Genomic DNA, 14,270 nt, shown 5'->3' on the forward strand with positions numbered 1-14,270 from the left:
TATTTATTGTAGCATAGAGGAACAAGAGAAATCCTTACGTACTAATGTCAGACTTCTTAATAATAAGACTGTAATTTGACTAAGTCTTTGTGTTCAGACCCCATAACTCAGCTTCTTGAATCAACAATGATCGTAAGCTATCTTTTAATAGAGATTCTTGAAACAATGGAAGCAGCAGTACTTGAGTTTTTAAAGATTATGATCGAACGTTGCTATTATTTGCAGATGTTTACACGAGAGTGTATGAGCCACTATCTGAGGGTGTTTAACTTCTTATGGAGAGCAAAACGGATGGAATATATTCTTACTGACATATGGAAAGGACATATGTGCAATGCAAAACTTCTAAAAAATATGCCCGGTAAGGGATTAAATTCAGTGCATAATTATATCATATGAGTAAGGGATTAAATTCAGTGCATAATTATATGCTGTTTTTATCCATAATTCTTCAGATTATCAATAAAAGGGAATATTTTTCAGGTTATTCTGGAAGTTTAAAGTAAACTTTGAGTAAGTTTAGCGTATGTTCTTAGAGTAAGTTCTGGTACATTGTGATCATTGAACTGATTTAGTTAAATTCAAAATGAATAGGCTCTAATGATGTTCTGTCTGTAAGGTTTAGATCAGGGGTGTCCAACCTTGGCAACTTTAAGACTTGTGGACTTCAACTCCCAGAATTCCTCAGCCAGCTTTGCTGGCTGAGGAATTCTGGGAGTTGAAGTCCACAAGTCTTAAAGTTGCCAAGGTTGGACACCCCTGGTTTACACAGAGAAACCCATAACACTGACTGCTTGAGTAGTTCTTTTTACCAGAAGGGGGCAATATTTGCAAACTAGCCCAATGTTTATTTATATAAATTTTATTTAATTTGTAAACCAAACACAATGGGGGTAAAGCTTACCACATTCCATAGACATCAGCAAGCAAGTCTTTGTGAGTATAATTTACAGTCTTGAGTTTTTAATGTCAATCCTTCTTTCGTTTTTCAACTTCTCCTGGCATTGCAGGTCTCTTGATGGCAGCCTTGATGTGATAGAGGGACTGCTAAGTTAGAGTTCATTTCACCTGTAAGGCATCTGTTCAAAAAATGATGCAGTTTTTCACTTTTACCATTTGTGACATTGCCATTTATAGAAAGGGTTTAAGACACTGGGCTGGCAGAATATGTGTATTATCCGCAACTATGGATATGCTGAATAGGAATATTCTTACTTCTTTATTATCTAATATCAGGAGAGTGCCTTCTGCAGTATATAATGACACTAGACATACCTTCCACTGAAATCTCATATCGAAATCTCATTATTTTGATTATGTTTATAATTTATTAGGTTTATTTTATAAACTGGCAGCTCTCTAGTCTGAGTTATTTTATCCATCTGCAAAATGAGGATAATATCACTTGTCTTAATTACAAGCAATTTGCCAGATACTCAAAATATATGGGGAAAACAAGGTATTATTGTGATTATATTGGGATCTGACTTTTTTCATGTTTTAATTTACAACATAGGTCTTTTAACTCAAGATTGATGGCACTACAGTAGTTCAGAGATGGAAATGAAGAAAATATGTAGCGACTGTTAGCAAAACATGAATTTAGCCTAGGAAAGCATGAGAAAGAAACTCAAGATTGTCCCATCTTGATTCACTTTAATATAAGAGCGAAAGTAGAATTCTGTCAGGCTTTCAAGACTCTATTATTATAGTCTACTACAGAGTTGTAGTATGTCTTGTGGTGTTTATTTCCTGACCTGGCCTATATCAAAGGACTGACTTCCATATACAACTAGCATAGTAATCAGAATGCGGCTCACTTGCCAGTTATTTGCTTGGAACAAGGGTAGATGAATAATGAAATGGGGTTTGGAGGGAGAAATTATATAAAGTATGTTTAATAAGAATATGAAATTTTTGAAATAACCTTTAGAGGTCCATAGGGCACAGTTACATGATTAATCTGTATATTTCTCAAAACCAAGTCATTTTCATTCTCTTTTTAGGTGAATATAATTTTATGGACTTTTTAGTTTATAATTGCTTACTGAATATTATTAGCTTCCTTGAATTTTCATAAAAGGGGAATACAAATTAATATGCAAATAAAAATCTAATTAATATGCAAATAAAAATCCATAAAGATCACACATTGATTAGGACAGGATTTTATAGAAGTATTTTTCGACAGCAAAGCAAGGAAACTCTCAGAAAGAAATCATAATCAATTTAACAGATTTCTGAACTGCAGTCCTAAAGTTAATTATGAGGTACACAGGCAGTCCTTGCTTAGTAACCTCAATTGGGAACAGCAACTAAGTCACTAAGCCTCATGGCTGTTAACTGAAATATCATATGGCTATAACTTAGTTCTCCCTACCATTTTACTTCTGCCTTCTCTATTAACTCTGGTTATCGCAAGATGGTTGCAAAGCATGTGAGTAAGCAGTCCTGTGATCATGAGACCTTGCAGTGATCATAAATGTGCACCATTTGCAAAGTGCTTGAATGGCAATCTCATGATTGTATGATTGTATGAAGCCTCATGATTGTAACAGTTGTAAATGCAAGGATTAGTTACATGTGTTTTTTTTAACATTATTGTAATTTTGAACAGTCTCTAAACAAGGTTGTTAGTAAGTAAGGTTACCTGTATAGGTTTGTTGAGTAATTCTTCTTCAAGTCTATGTGAAGTTTAAATTTCTGAAGATGAAATGAGTAATTTATTTTATAAGCAACCATACTGGTGATTGTTAGGTAATTATAAAAATAAATTAATTTTGTGAACTTTTTTCTAAACATCAGAGAACTTATAAATACTAGTATAATTGATTAAATATGTTGATCAATTAAATGTGGTTAATGGAAACTGTCCATTATTACACATTTGAGAGTTAATGAACAAGATAGAGTCTGGTAGCTGGTTTTTTTGTTTTTGTTTTGATCTAGAACTGATAGAAAGTGCCTGATTCAAAATCATTAGCTGGCTTCCCTGATAAAAGAACATAACCATGCTCCTAGTCCAGCTCTTTAACCATTATGCCATGCTGGTTTATGGGACCCAATTTTAGTGTTATCTGTGATATAAAGACTATCACATTATCTGTGTTATAAGACTATCAGATTATAGGCATGGCTAGTCTAGTGAAGAGAAGGACCAGGAGAGACATGATAGCAGTATTTGAGGGGCTGCCACAGGAAGGAAGGGATCAATCTATTTTCTAAAGGCACCTGTAGGCCAGACAAGGAATAATGGATGGAAACTGAACAAGGAGAGATTTAACCTAGAAATTTAACCTGGAAATAAGGAGAAACTTTTTGACCAATGGAACAGAAGTTTGCCCTCGGAAGTTGTGGAGGCGTCATCACTTGAGACTTGCAAGAAGAGATTGGACTGTCATTTGTCAGAAATGGTGTAGGGTCTCTCACTTGGGTGGGGGGTTGGACTAGATGACCTCCAAGGTCCCTTCCAACTCTGATTATCTGTTATCTAAGTAATAAGCAAACTTTTGCTACCTTATAAATATTAGAGGAGATCAAGTCTTAGAAACAGTTATCTTCAGAGAGTGCTCTGCCAAATTATAAGATTTTCAGTAGTTTCTGAATTTTTTATATATTGTACATTAATCAGTAGTTCAAGCAGAACTAAGTAAACCTATGAAATTATAATCCTTGGGCTCTTTATCCATAAGTTGCAACTATGGTTACAGGTATCCTTCAAGTAACTGAATAAACTCTTTAGCCACGTTGGCTGGGAATCATAGAGCATTGCACTAAAGCAGGGGTGTCAAACACGTGGCCCACGGGCCGGATGCGTCATGTGCTGACCACGCCCACCCCGGTTTAGCGAAGGGGGGGAAAGTTGTGATACGTCACATGACAACAACGTGACAACATGAGTTTCACACCCCTGCACTAGAGAGACAATAGGAAGGTTGCTTTAACAGTTCAGAATACAAGCCCTGAATCACAGGTTGTGGATCCGAAATGATATATTTTTTTTAGTGTTTTCTGCTATAGTATTCATACTTCTGTCTGTCCTTTGCTTCAACAACTTCAATAGTCTTAATTCAGTAAGAATGCTGAAAATCATTCAGCTTCTGGCAATTATTTCTTGCAATGTTTCAGCGTGTTGTATTCCTGGTATGACTCCTTTTATACTAGATATTGTGGCTTTTGTTTTTTGTGTATCTCAAGTACTATAAAATATTTACTGTATAGAAAGGAATAGGTACAGGGTAGTACTTCTTTGACCTTTCTCTGTCACACGTGGACTATGGCAACCAGGTAGGCTTTGCCATCTAGTATGCAAAAGGAAAGCTTTGGCATGGCTTTATCTTCTTTTGAAGCTTGTTCCACATTTGAGTACCCTTGACTGAGAAAGCCTTATCTCCTTTCCTCACAAAGTTTGGCCTAAACATTTCAGCAAAGCTCTCTCCCAAAAGAGTATTACAATCTCTGAGGATAAGTCTCTGTCTTCCTGCATTGGGCATAGTAGCTACTGGAAACCACTTGTCAATCCACCTAATAGGAATGTCACCTTTCTTTCATTAATAAGCAAGAAGGAGTCTCATGAGTTAGGGTATTACTGGCCCTGGCCAAGCATGAACATTCCTCTAAAATAATAGATTTATTAGAACCTAGGCAATATTTCTCATTTCTTTAATGAAAGGCAATATAACTTTCATTGTTCTGTACCACCTTTTAAAAATAAGCTGCACTGAAGAGGAAATGAAAAAAAGCTGAGGTGGGAATTAAGAAATTCATCCCTAATTCTGAGGAACCATTTCTTATCTTTTGGTTTTTTTTGTTCTGCCAATTGAAATGCTTTCCTTTCCAAATTCTTACTAACAATTTGGGAGAGGGTTGTAGCTCAGTGGTGAAGCCAGAGCTTTACATTTTGAACATGCCAAGTTCAATCTACATGTGGGGTTAAAAAAAATATGGAGAGGTGCTGCTGGGCTTACAGGGCAAAGTTAAATGAACCAAGTATCTTAATAAAAAAGCAGCATTACTTCATTTATTATATGGAATGTATATGGTTAACTTTCACTTGATTGTACTTGATATATTTGGGAGTTGTCGTATTATCATTAACTGGAAACAATGTTGGCTATTAGAATTTATAGCTTCAATTTATTGGATTAAAAAGATGATTGTATAAATATAGTATATTACGTTTCTTTCTTTCTTTGAGTATCAGTTGTTATATTGTATTCCTTTCAGAAAGGGTGCAGGTTGTCAACTTCAGTTGTATTTAAAAAAATGTTAGATGAATCAATCCCTTCTAATTTTTAATATACAAATACTTTGGATTTCTTACAGAGCTTTCTGGGGTGCTGCATCAGTGTCACGTTTTGGCATCAGAAATGGTCCATTTCATTCATCAAATGCAGTATTATATTACATTTGAGGTACCCTTCAACCAACCATTTTGTAGTCTGCTTTGTTTTTGTTTTGAGGAGGAGAAATGTGTGTAGTGCCGTGCAGAGTAAAGAGTGTGCTAAATAAAGTGTTTCTGAAGGAAGAACATCATTATACTGAATTCTTAAAATTATGCCTTAGGTCCTGGAATGTTCATGGGATGAACTGTGGAACAAGGTCCAACAAGCTCAGGACCTAGATCACATCATTGCGGCTCATGAGGTCTTCCTAGATACCATCATATCTCGCTGTTTGCTGGACGCTGATTCAAGAGTAAGCCTTTTCTCTATTTAAACATTATTTCTGTGATGATTATGATCATCGCTCCCTTTTCTTCATTTAGCAATGTGTGCAGTATAATATTTATTCAGAAGTGAAATCCCACTATTCCATAATAACAGAACTTAGAATTGCACACCTGGGTTGTGTCTATCTTAGCACTGAATGCAATATTTGTGGGTAAAGGATGTTATTTTTACATTTCACAATTTCTTATAGATGCTTCTCAATCAGCTCCGAGCTGTTTTTGATCAGATTCTTGAATTTCAAAATGTGCAAGACACAATGTACCGAGCCGCCTTAGAGGAATTGCAGCTACGCTTGCAGTTTGAAGAAAAGAAAAAGGAGCGAGAAGCTGTGGTATGGCTCCTTTCTATGGCATTCTATGGCATATGCTTGTATTTTAATGATCCTCAAGTAAAACAAACTTCCTCTGTTCCTTTTCCTGGAATGTAATGAACAAAAAGTAGAAACACAATATAGAAAGATGCAATTGTATGTATGTTACTCAGAAGTAAATCCATGATATTCAATAGAGTTTAAAAAATATGCTATACTAAGCAACTTATATACCTTTATAAATTAAATGCAAATTATTATACTGGAAACTCCAAAGGGCATTGCACTAGAAGTTTAATTCTTAATTTCCCACAAAATTTGTTTGTGTAGGTTTATCGGTCTTTTGACAAGAAATATGTATCTGGTGTTTTTAATTCATGATTGTTAAACTGTTTCCAGATAATTTCTGCTGATTTTCTGTCCTCCAGGGTTCAGAAACCATCAAGCAAATCTATGACTTTGTCCCATAATAATTAATCTTAAAAAATCAGCATACTCCTTTATGCAACAAAGCATACAGAGGAATAAATGTGCACCTGTTGATTTATCACCCCATTTTTTAAAAATTGCATTCTTTAGGGTGAATGGGGAGTAACAGCTTCAGAACAAGAAGAAGAGATGAAAAGAATGAAAGAGTTTGAAGACTCAATACCGAAAATGTGCTCACAGCTGCGACTACTTACTCATTTCTATCAGGTATTTTTTGTTTAAATTAAGAACATTTGATATGAATGGATTAGTACTAAGTATCTTTGCCTAAAATAATATTTTAATGCAGCATTATTCAGACCATTTTATGATTTGTAATTGGATGGAAATAGTAAAACTTCATGCTATATAATTCCATGATGACTGATAAAATTGGTAAACAAGATATTTTAGAAGAGTATACAAAAACATCACAGAGATTGTTCATATATCTGACTGTTTATATAACTCATTATATTATGGATTTACATCAGATCATTACTGCTATAGATCGACATTACTATATCACCCTTCTAGTGTTTTCCTGGAATAGATAGCATAACCACCATGGCACTAATTTCATTGAGTTAACTTTGCTATTTCTTGAATTGCTTTTCTACATTAAAAACTGTACAACTGTTCCAATTGTAATGCATGGACATTAAATGTTTACCTGTCCTTTACAGATTATCAGTTTCCAGTTAAAGCTTAAGAGGGGAATTTTCAAAGATTGCTGTAGAATAGGAATAAATTGCATCTCACAAGAACCCTTAGCTGCTTCTGCAACCATGTCCAGTTGCCCAGAGAAAACAGTTTCTCAGCTTTCTGAGATCTAACGATAGTGTGAAACCAGCAGTCTGCTCCTTTTGATTAGATGGTCAATCAACTAGCGTAAAAATATCCTCCCCATCTTTCAGTTAGCTGAATAGCTGATTTCCACTGCTATAATAGCAGAAAATGGGGAATCTCCATGAAGATGCTAGAAAAAGGAAAAAATCTTGTTGCATGCTCCTCCTTTCTATGACCCTATTCAATGTTGCTGATTCGCTGCAGTTACTTGTAGCAGGAAACCAGCAAACCTGAGCAAAATTGCTTGAACGAGAGGTAGGTTCAGTTTAGGGAGTGTGGGATTTCTCCCATTAGAAGCCAGAAATCTATAAGCAGCTCTCTGGGAAGCAACAAAGTGTTGTTGTTTTTCATCCCAGCACCCCTCAAATACAATTGGGAGGAAACTGGGGAATAAGGTGGGTAGAGTTGGTGTGTATATGTGGCTGGCTGACAAACAGTGCACCTTTTTAATGCAGAGGGCCTTGTGTCACTCACTAAGAACTTTGAATGAAGCCTCTAGAGCCATTCCAGATGTTGGTACAAAAATATAATTTTTAATGTGAAAAAAGGGAAAATTTCAGCGTATTTAGGTATTTAATATAATAATACACATTTCTACTCTTTTATGGAGCTCCTTGTTTTTCTTTCTTTAAAATTAAATCACAGTTTAATTTAATTTAAATCACAGTTTTGAGAGATGCATGTATGTATGGAAGAATTTCAAAATCAGTAAATAATAAAACCAACAGATGCTTTAGATCCCTCAATTGAAATATCTTTTTTTGCATGTGCATGCATACACACAGAGGCTATGTATGCAATCATATATACCTGCATTCATGTATATGAATAGAGATGAATGAATGAGAAACATAACAGGATGAATAATAACAGACATGGTCTCAATATGCAAAGAAGAAACTGAATTGACTTTTATTAAATAAGTTAAAATGGCTTAAATCAGATTTCCTTAATTTTACAATTTACCTTCTATCACTTTACTAAACTACTTTGCTTATTATTTCAGCTTCATTTCAGGACTCTTAAATAGCTAACAATACTGATACAGGAGATTAGGAGGGAAATCAGTTAAAATAAATAGAACCAAACAGTCTGATTCACACACACCCCTTCAGAGCAGCATGATGTTGTCCTCAAACACCTTTCAGAAGAGCCATGCTTTTACGCTCTTTGAAACTGTAGGAAGGAAAGGTGGTTTAGATAACTGTTAATAGGTTGTTCCAAAGTACTTAGGGCATCACAGCATTAAGAAGGCTTGAACTTAGAATTCCTGAAGATGGCATTCCATCCAGGCAGGCAGTCATACAGATATCTATGCCCTGAGCCCTAAGGGGCTTAAAGTAACAACCAGCAACTTCCAACTGCACCTGAAAGCTAACTGTTCCTGCAATAGTGATATAGTGTGGTCAAATCTCAGTAGATCAGTAATTACCCAAATTGCTGTTCCTCCATCAGCTCTTTCTTGCAAGGGGCTTCCATGCAATCTTCATTTTGTTGACTTTAAGAGGAAACCAATAAAATAACTTCATCCTTGCCTGGAATTCCCCAAGACCAATCTTTTGATCAGCTGAAATACGCGTTTGGCTTTTTGAATCAGTTTTGTAAATTATTTCTTAGCTCACCACTTTCCTTCCAAACATCAGATCAAAAAGTGAAATATACATAGATTCTTGAGGTGCTTCATAATTGGCAAACCATTAAAAATTGACATGCTAGTCATTGAGCTTTGTGCCAAATAAATCTTTATCACAGTTTTTAAAATTCCATTGAATCTCTCAGATAGCACCTATGGCTTGTTTCAATTTGTAATTCATATTTAAAATCCTCTGACAACTTTCAAAACTTGACTGGTTGTCATAGTGAATTTTTCAATATAAAAGGGAGATATTTCTGACCTCATACAGTACACCGGATATAAAAAGTCTATACACTCCTGTTAAAATGCCAGGTTTTGAGATGTAAAAAAAATCAGACTAAGATAAATCATTTCAAATTTTGTCCACCTTTAATATAACCTACAAGCTGAAATATTTTAGCAGGGAGAAAAATGTACAATAAAATGTTACCTATCTTCTTATAACTAGGGATGTAACTCTGTTCAGAATTAACCAAGCACACTCAAACTGATGTCAAATAATAGTCAATACATACGTGCCATCAATTAAAGCAATTCTGATCAACACCATACAAAGATCAGCCATTCAAGTAGAATTTTTCTGACGTTTACTTAGTTGCCTCTTACAGCAAAAGACCTGATCTGCAAAGAGCTTATGAAGCATCAAAGGGATCTCATTGTTGGAAGATATCAGTCGGGAAAAGGGTATAAAAAATTGCAGGCATTGGATATACCATGGAATGCAATGAAGGCATTCAACAAGTGGAGGAAAGATGGCACAACAGTGACATTACCAAGAAATTTTGGATTAATTGATGAAAAAAAGAAGAAGCAAACTGGTCCAAGAGGCTGCTAAGAGACCTACAGCAGCTGCAGGAATTTCTGGCTAGTATTGGTTGTGCTACATGCAGCAGCAATCTCCTGTATTTTTCATATGTCTGGGCTGTGGGGTAGAGTGGCAAGACAGAAGCCTTTTGTTTTACAAAAACCTATGTGAAGTCTGACAAAAACATGTGGGAAAATGTGTAATGGTCTGATGAGGCCAAGGTTAAACTTTTCAGCCGCAATTCCAAAAAATATGTTTGGCACAAAAACAACACTATGCATCACCAAAAGTACTTCTTTGAAGTAAGGTGGTGGCAGCATTATGCTTTTGACAGCTTTTCTTTAGCTGGAACTGGTCCTTTAGTCAACACGGAGGGAAGAGTTCCAAATATCAGTCAATTTTGGCACAAAACCTTCAAACCTCTGTTAAAACACTGAAGATGAAGAGGAATGACCCGAAGGACCCAAATGAACAAAATAATGGTTTCACCAGAAGATCAAAGTTTTGGGATGGCCAGCCAGAGCCCAGACCTGAATCCAATTGAAAATCTGTAGGGAGATCTAAAGAGCACAGTAGATGCAATCTGACAGATTTGGAGCGCTTTCACAAGGAAGAGTGGGCAAAGATTCCCAAGGCAAGATTGCTATGCTGATAAGCTCCTACCCCAAAAGACTGAGTACTCTTATAAAATCAAAAGGCACTTCAACAGAGTATTAGTTTAAGGATGGGCACACTTAATGCATCCATGTTATTGTAAATTTTTTATTTTTTCTCTCTTAAAAGTTTTCAGTTTGTTTTTCAAGAATTGTAAAGCTTATTAAAAGTGAAAAAAAATTCTGAAATTATTTATCTTGGTTTGATTTTTTACATCTCAAACCCTGGCATTTTAGCGGGGTATGTAGATTTTTTATATCCACTGCATTAGATATTCATTTTTCATCTGCACATAGTATACCAATGATAATAAAAATGTAAATGATCTGCAAGCTCTAATAAGGGACACAGTGAAAAAATTAAACTAAAATTAAATATAAAGAAGAGAAAACTAATGACAACAGGTACAGTAACCAGTCTTGATGTTGGCAGTGATGTTGTGGATAGTTTTTGCCTTGTAGGATCAGCCATCAACAATAAAAGAACAAGAAATCAAGAACTATGGCATAAACTAACACTAACATATTCTAAGACTTGAAGGCCTTAGAAATGATATTCAGATGCTTGATGGCAGTTAATCATGATATGCTAAATTAACTTCAGAACCAGTCTTAAATCCTATATATCCCTGCCCTTTCTGTTTCTTTATTCTTTTCATTTTGAGCCCTTGGTTGAAAAAATAGATCCCATTATCTCTTACCATAATTGTCACTCATGCAATCCTCTCATATTTTTCCATGTTCCAAATAATCAAACCATGGAATTATTTTTAATCAATCAAAACCACCTTTATCAAAATCATAGTTTAGCAGTACTATCTACTATAATCAACCAATGGCTTCTGACCAACTTTCATTGTTTCTCTTAAGGAACCATTTGTTCTTCCAACATTGGTAAGATACTTTTGAACATTGCTCTCATTCTTCAACTTCTCATTCTTTTTTTCATTTCTGGTTTGTTTTCATTGGAGTTTTTCTTAAGTAACAGTAAGTTTTGATGTGGCTTCTTTTTTCTTCACTAAAGAAACTGGTTATATTATCTTTCTTTTTCTTTAACCACTGTTTTGGCCCTTTTCCCTATCCAAAAAAGTTATATGTTTTCTTAAGGCTTATTTATTTATTTGAGATACCCTCTTTCTTTGAGATAATCTTTCATCTCCTATTAATTTAATATGGGGATTCTTATTTAAAACAAAGTAATCTGCTATCTTGGCTCCATTTAAAATAGCGTTTAGAACAGGCTTTTTAACTTTCCATCTCCTGAGGCAGCTATGAGTAGACCTGATCTAGGCCCATGTTTCATTGTCTTCTAAAGGAATTCTCCTTAGCCCTGTCTGTCCATTTTTTCAACAGTTGATGAATTTTCTGACTTTAGATTATATGTAAGATGTTAATGTTTTCTCTAAAGCAGTGCTTCCCAAGCTTTTTTTCTTCATTACCCAAAACCACTTATTAGAAAGTTCCTTTTACTCAATGTAGGTAAAACAGTCAGTTTAAATGTCCCTGTTGTGATTGTGTAATGTGTTCATGTGTTGTTACCTCAAAAACAAACAAATAAACAAACCTAATATCCTAATATAGCTAGGTTTGGGAACCACTGTTCTAAAGAAATCAAAATTCATTTTAAATTGCTTATAAACTGATAATTTGAATACTGAAGAATCGGCTTGTTCCTTTTTAGATTTCCTCGCAGATTTCTGCTAACCTCTCATGGAATAAATTTCATAAATTCCTCTTTTTGAACTTTCTCTTAGCAGCTGTTTCAATACTGTTCAGGAAAGTATGAGGTAAAGTCTTTAAGGCGTGATTTTAATAGGATGTTCTGCTTCTAATTGAAACACTTCCCTCTCATATCTCTTCGTCTGGCTCCTTCAGCTTTTCTATTTTGTTGGAAGTAATCCGACTGGCTGTGGCTATGCTGGTTCTCCTTTGGATATCCTAAACACTTCCCTCTCTCAGTTCCCCACCTCTTTCTGTACACTTTCCAGCAATGTTGCTTGTTTGGTGAAAAAGCCTTATCACTTTTGCCCTCACTCCGAGAAAGGAAGCCTTTCTCTTCACCTTCTAGCTGCCTTGGTCATTCTCCAAGATAAGACTTCCATAATTGTTAGGTCTTATGTCAAGGACCTGTTTTGTGTCCTTGTCCTTTCCAATTATAGTGTCTCCAACAAGTTTTCTCTCACAAATTGTGCAATTAATCTGTTTTCCACTGAGCTCTTCTTTTGGGTCGCTAATGTCTAGTGTAACAGCTCAAAACCTCCCTGTGGTAGTCACCACATGTTGCATGCCCTCTTTTCTGGTTTTCCTTATTTTTCTTTCTCATTTCAAAAATTAAAACCAAATCCTCTTAGGCAGGGATTTCTCTGAAGGAGTTATTGGTTTTACAGCCATCACCAATCCGTTTTTTAACTTGGAAATAATTTTTTCCTCTTTATTTCTTTATATGGATCTGAGGTAACACAATTGGGTGGGGAAGAGAGAGAACAGTACAGTTGGTTTTTCATGAGTAAAGAAAGGAATTGAATGAGCTTTCATTAAATAATTTAAAATGAGCTTATGTTTTATGATTTTTGTAATGTGGTTAATACTTTTTGAAATGGGACTGTTAACCTGACACTCGGTACAAGGCCCTTGATTTGAAAAGTTGTGCATGACCTGCTTTAGGGTAGTATTTAGTACCACTATGACATTAAAATTATCAATTTCTTCTGATCTTTTCTCCCTTTTCCTTTCAGGGCATCGTACAGCAGTTCTTGGTGCTCCTGACCACCAATTCTGATGAAAGCCTCCAATTTCTTAGCTTTAGACTGGATTTCAATGAACATTATAAAGCCAGAGAACCGAGACTTCGGGTATCTTTGGGCACTAGAGGGCGGCGTAATTCACACATATGATTTTTTTTTCTGCAGCAAGCATAACCAGGATCACTCACCTGGATCACTCAAAGTGTAACTGTTGTTGGATGTAGCTGTGATGGTTGACAGTATGAAACCAAATGGCATGCAGTAGTGTTTGTCATTCTTGCAAACAACCTGTTTTCAGTCATGTGGTTGTGCAACACCAGTAGAGAAAGCAAAAAAGTTTCCTTTCTGTATTTAATAAGTGTTACAACTAAGTGGATTTAAATTGTTTCAGTTTTGTTAAGATATTGAAAAATCACTATATTTTGTTTGGACCGCCTGAGGAACTATCCACTGTAATTTTATATTTGTCTTTAGGACATCATTTCCACTTATAGTAAGCAGTGTTCCCAGGTTTCCATTTGAACTTGGAAACCAGTTTTATGAAAATTTGCTGGTGGTTAAAAATCCAAGGTGTTTTTTGTTTGTTTGGTTTTTTTTTAGTGGGGAAAATATGTCACATAAATTACTTACATCAATATTTTCAACATTTTCAAAGCAATGATTTATTTTTCCAAAAAATTTTTAACTTATACAGAAACATTAGTCACATAACATGCACAAATATCCTAAAATAAAGAATTCAGTGCTCTCAAATAATTAAACTTGTAAATATAAAATAGATGTGAATGAAGTATTTTGTGTTCAAATCGGATGTATGCAAAATTAATTTGGATATTGAAGACTACTTATTTCTCTTTCCTTGCCTATTTTTTCATTGTAAATATTTATATATTGCTGTCCAAATATTACAGGGAAACACTTTTGTAAAGAAGCCACTATATATCAAGTCATTCAATTATCCATTTGTTATATTCACAAGTAAAATCTTAGAAAATAAACACAATTATCTTTCAAACACTTTATCTGTTTCTTCTAACTGGAAAAGTGCCTGTTCTTAAAAAAAATAATTATAT

General features: G+C 35.0%; 1 protein-coding gene across 1 annotated transcript in view; it reads left to right on the forward strand.

The window, feature by feature from the left end:
• Window positions 1-14,212, forward strand: part of TUBGCP3 (tubulin gamma complex component 3) — a 69,614-nt gene extending 55,402 nt beyond the window's left edge. Inside the window, exons 17-22 of the mRNA XM_026668888.2 lie at window positions 226-361; window positions 5,326-5,414; window positions 5,566-5,697; window positions 5,923-6,063; window positions 6,622-6,738; window positions 13,189-14,212. Coding sequence (XP_026524673.1) covers window positions 226-361; window positions 5,326-5,414; window positions 5,566-5,697; window positions 5,923-6,063; window positions 6,622-6,738; window positions 13,189-13,347 — 774 coding nt within the window. The 3' untranslated portion in view covers window positions 13,348-14,212. The remainder of the gene's footprint in view (window positions 1-225; window positions 362-5,325; window positions 5,415-5,565; window positions 5,698-5,922; window positions 6,064-6,621; window positions 6,739-13,188) is intronic.
• Window positions 14,213-14,270: the final 58 nt, after the last annotated feature.

Source organism: Notechis scutatus, chromosome 5 (genome assembly GCF_049901735.1).
Source record: "Notechis scutatus isolate UNSWTSFEM ecotype Mainland chromosome 5, rNotScu1.2, whole genome shotgun sequence".
Lineage (NCBI taxonomy): Eukaryota > Metazoa > Chordata > Lepidosauria > Squamata > Elapidae > Notechis > Notechis scutatus.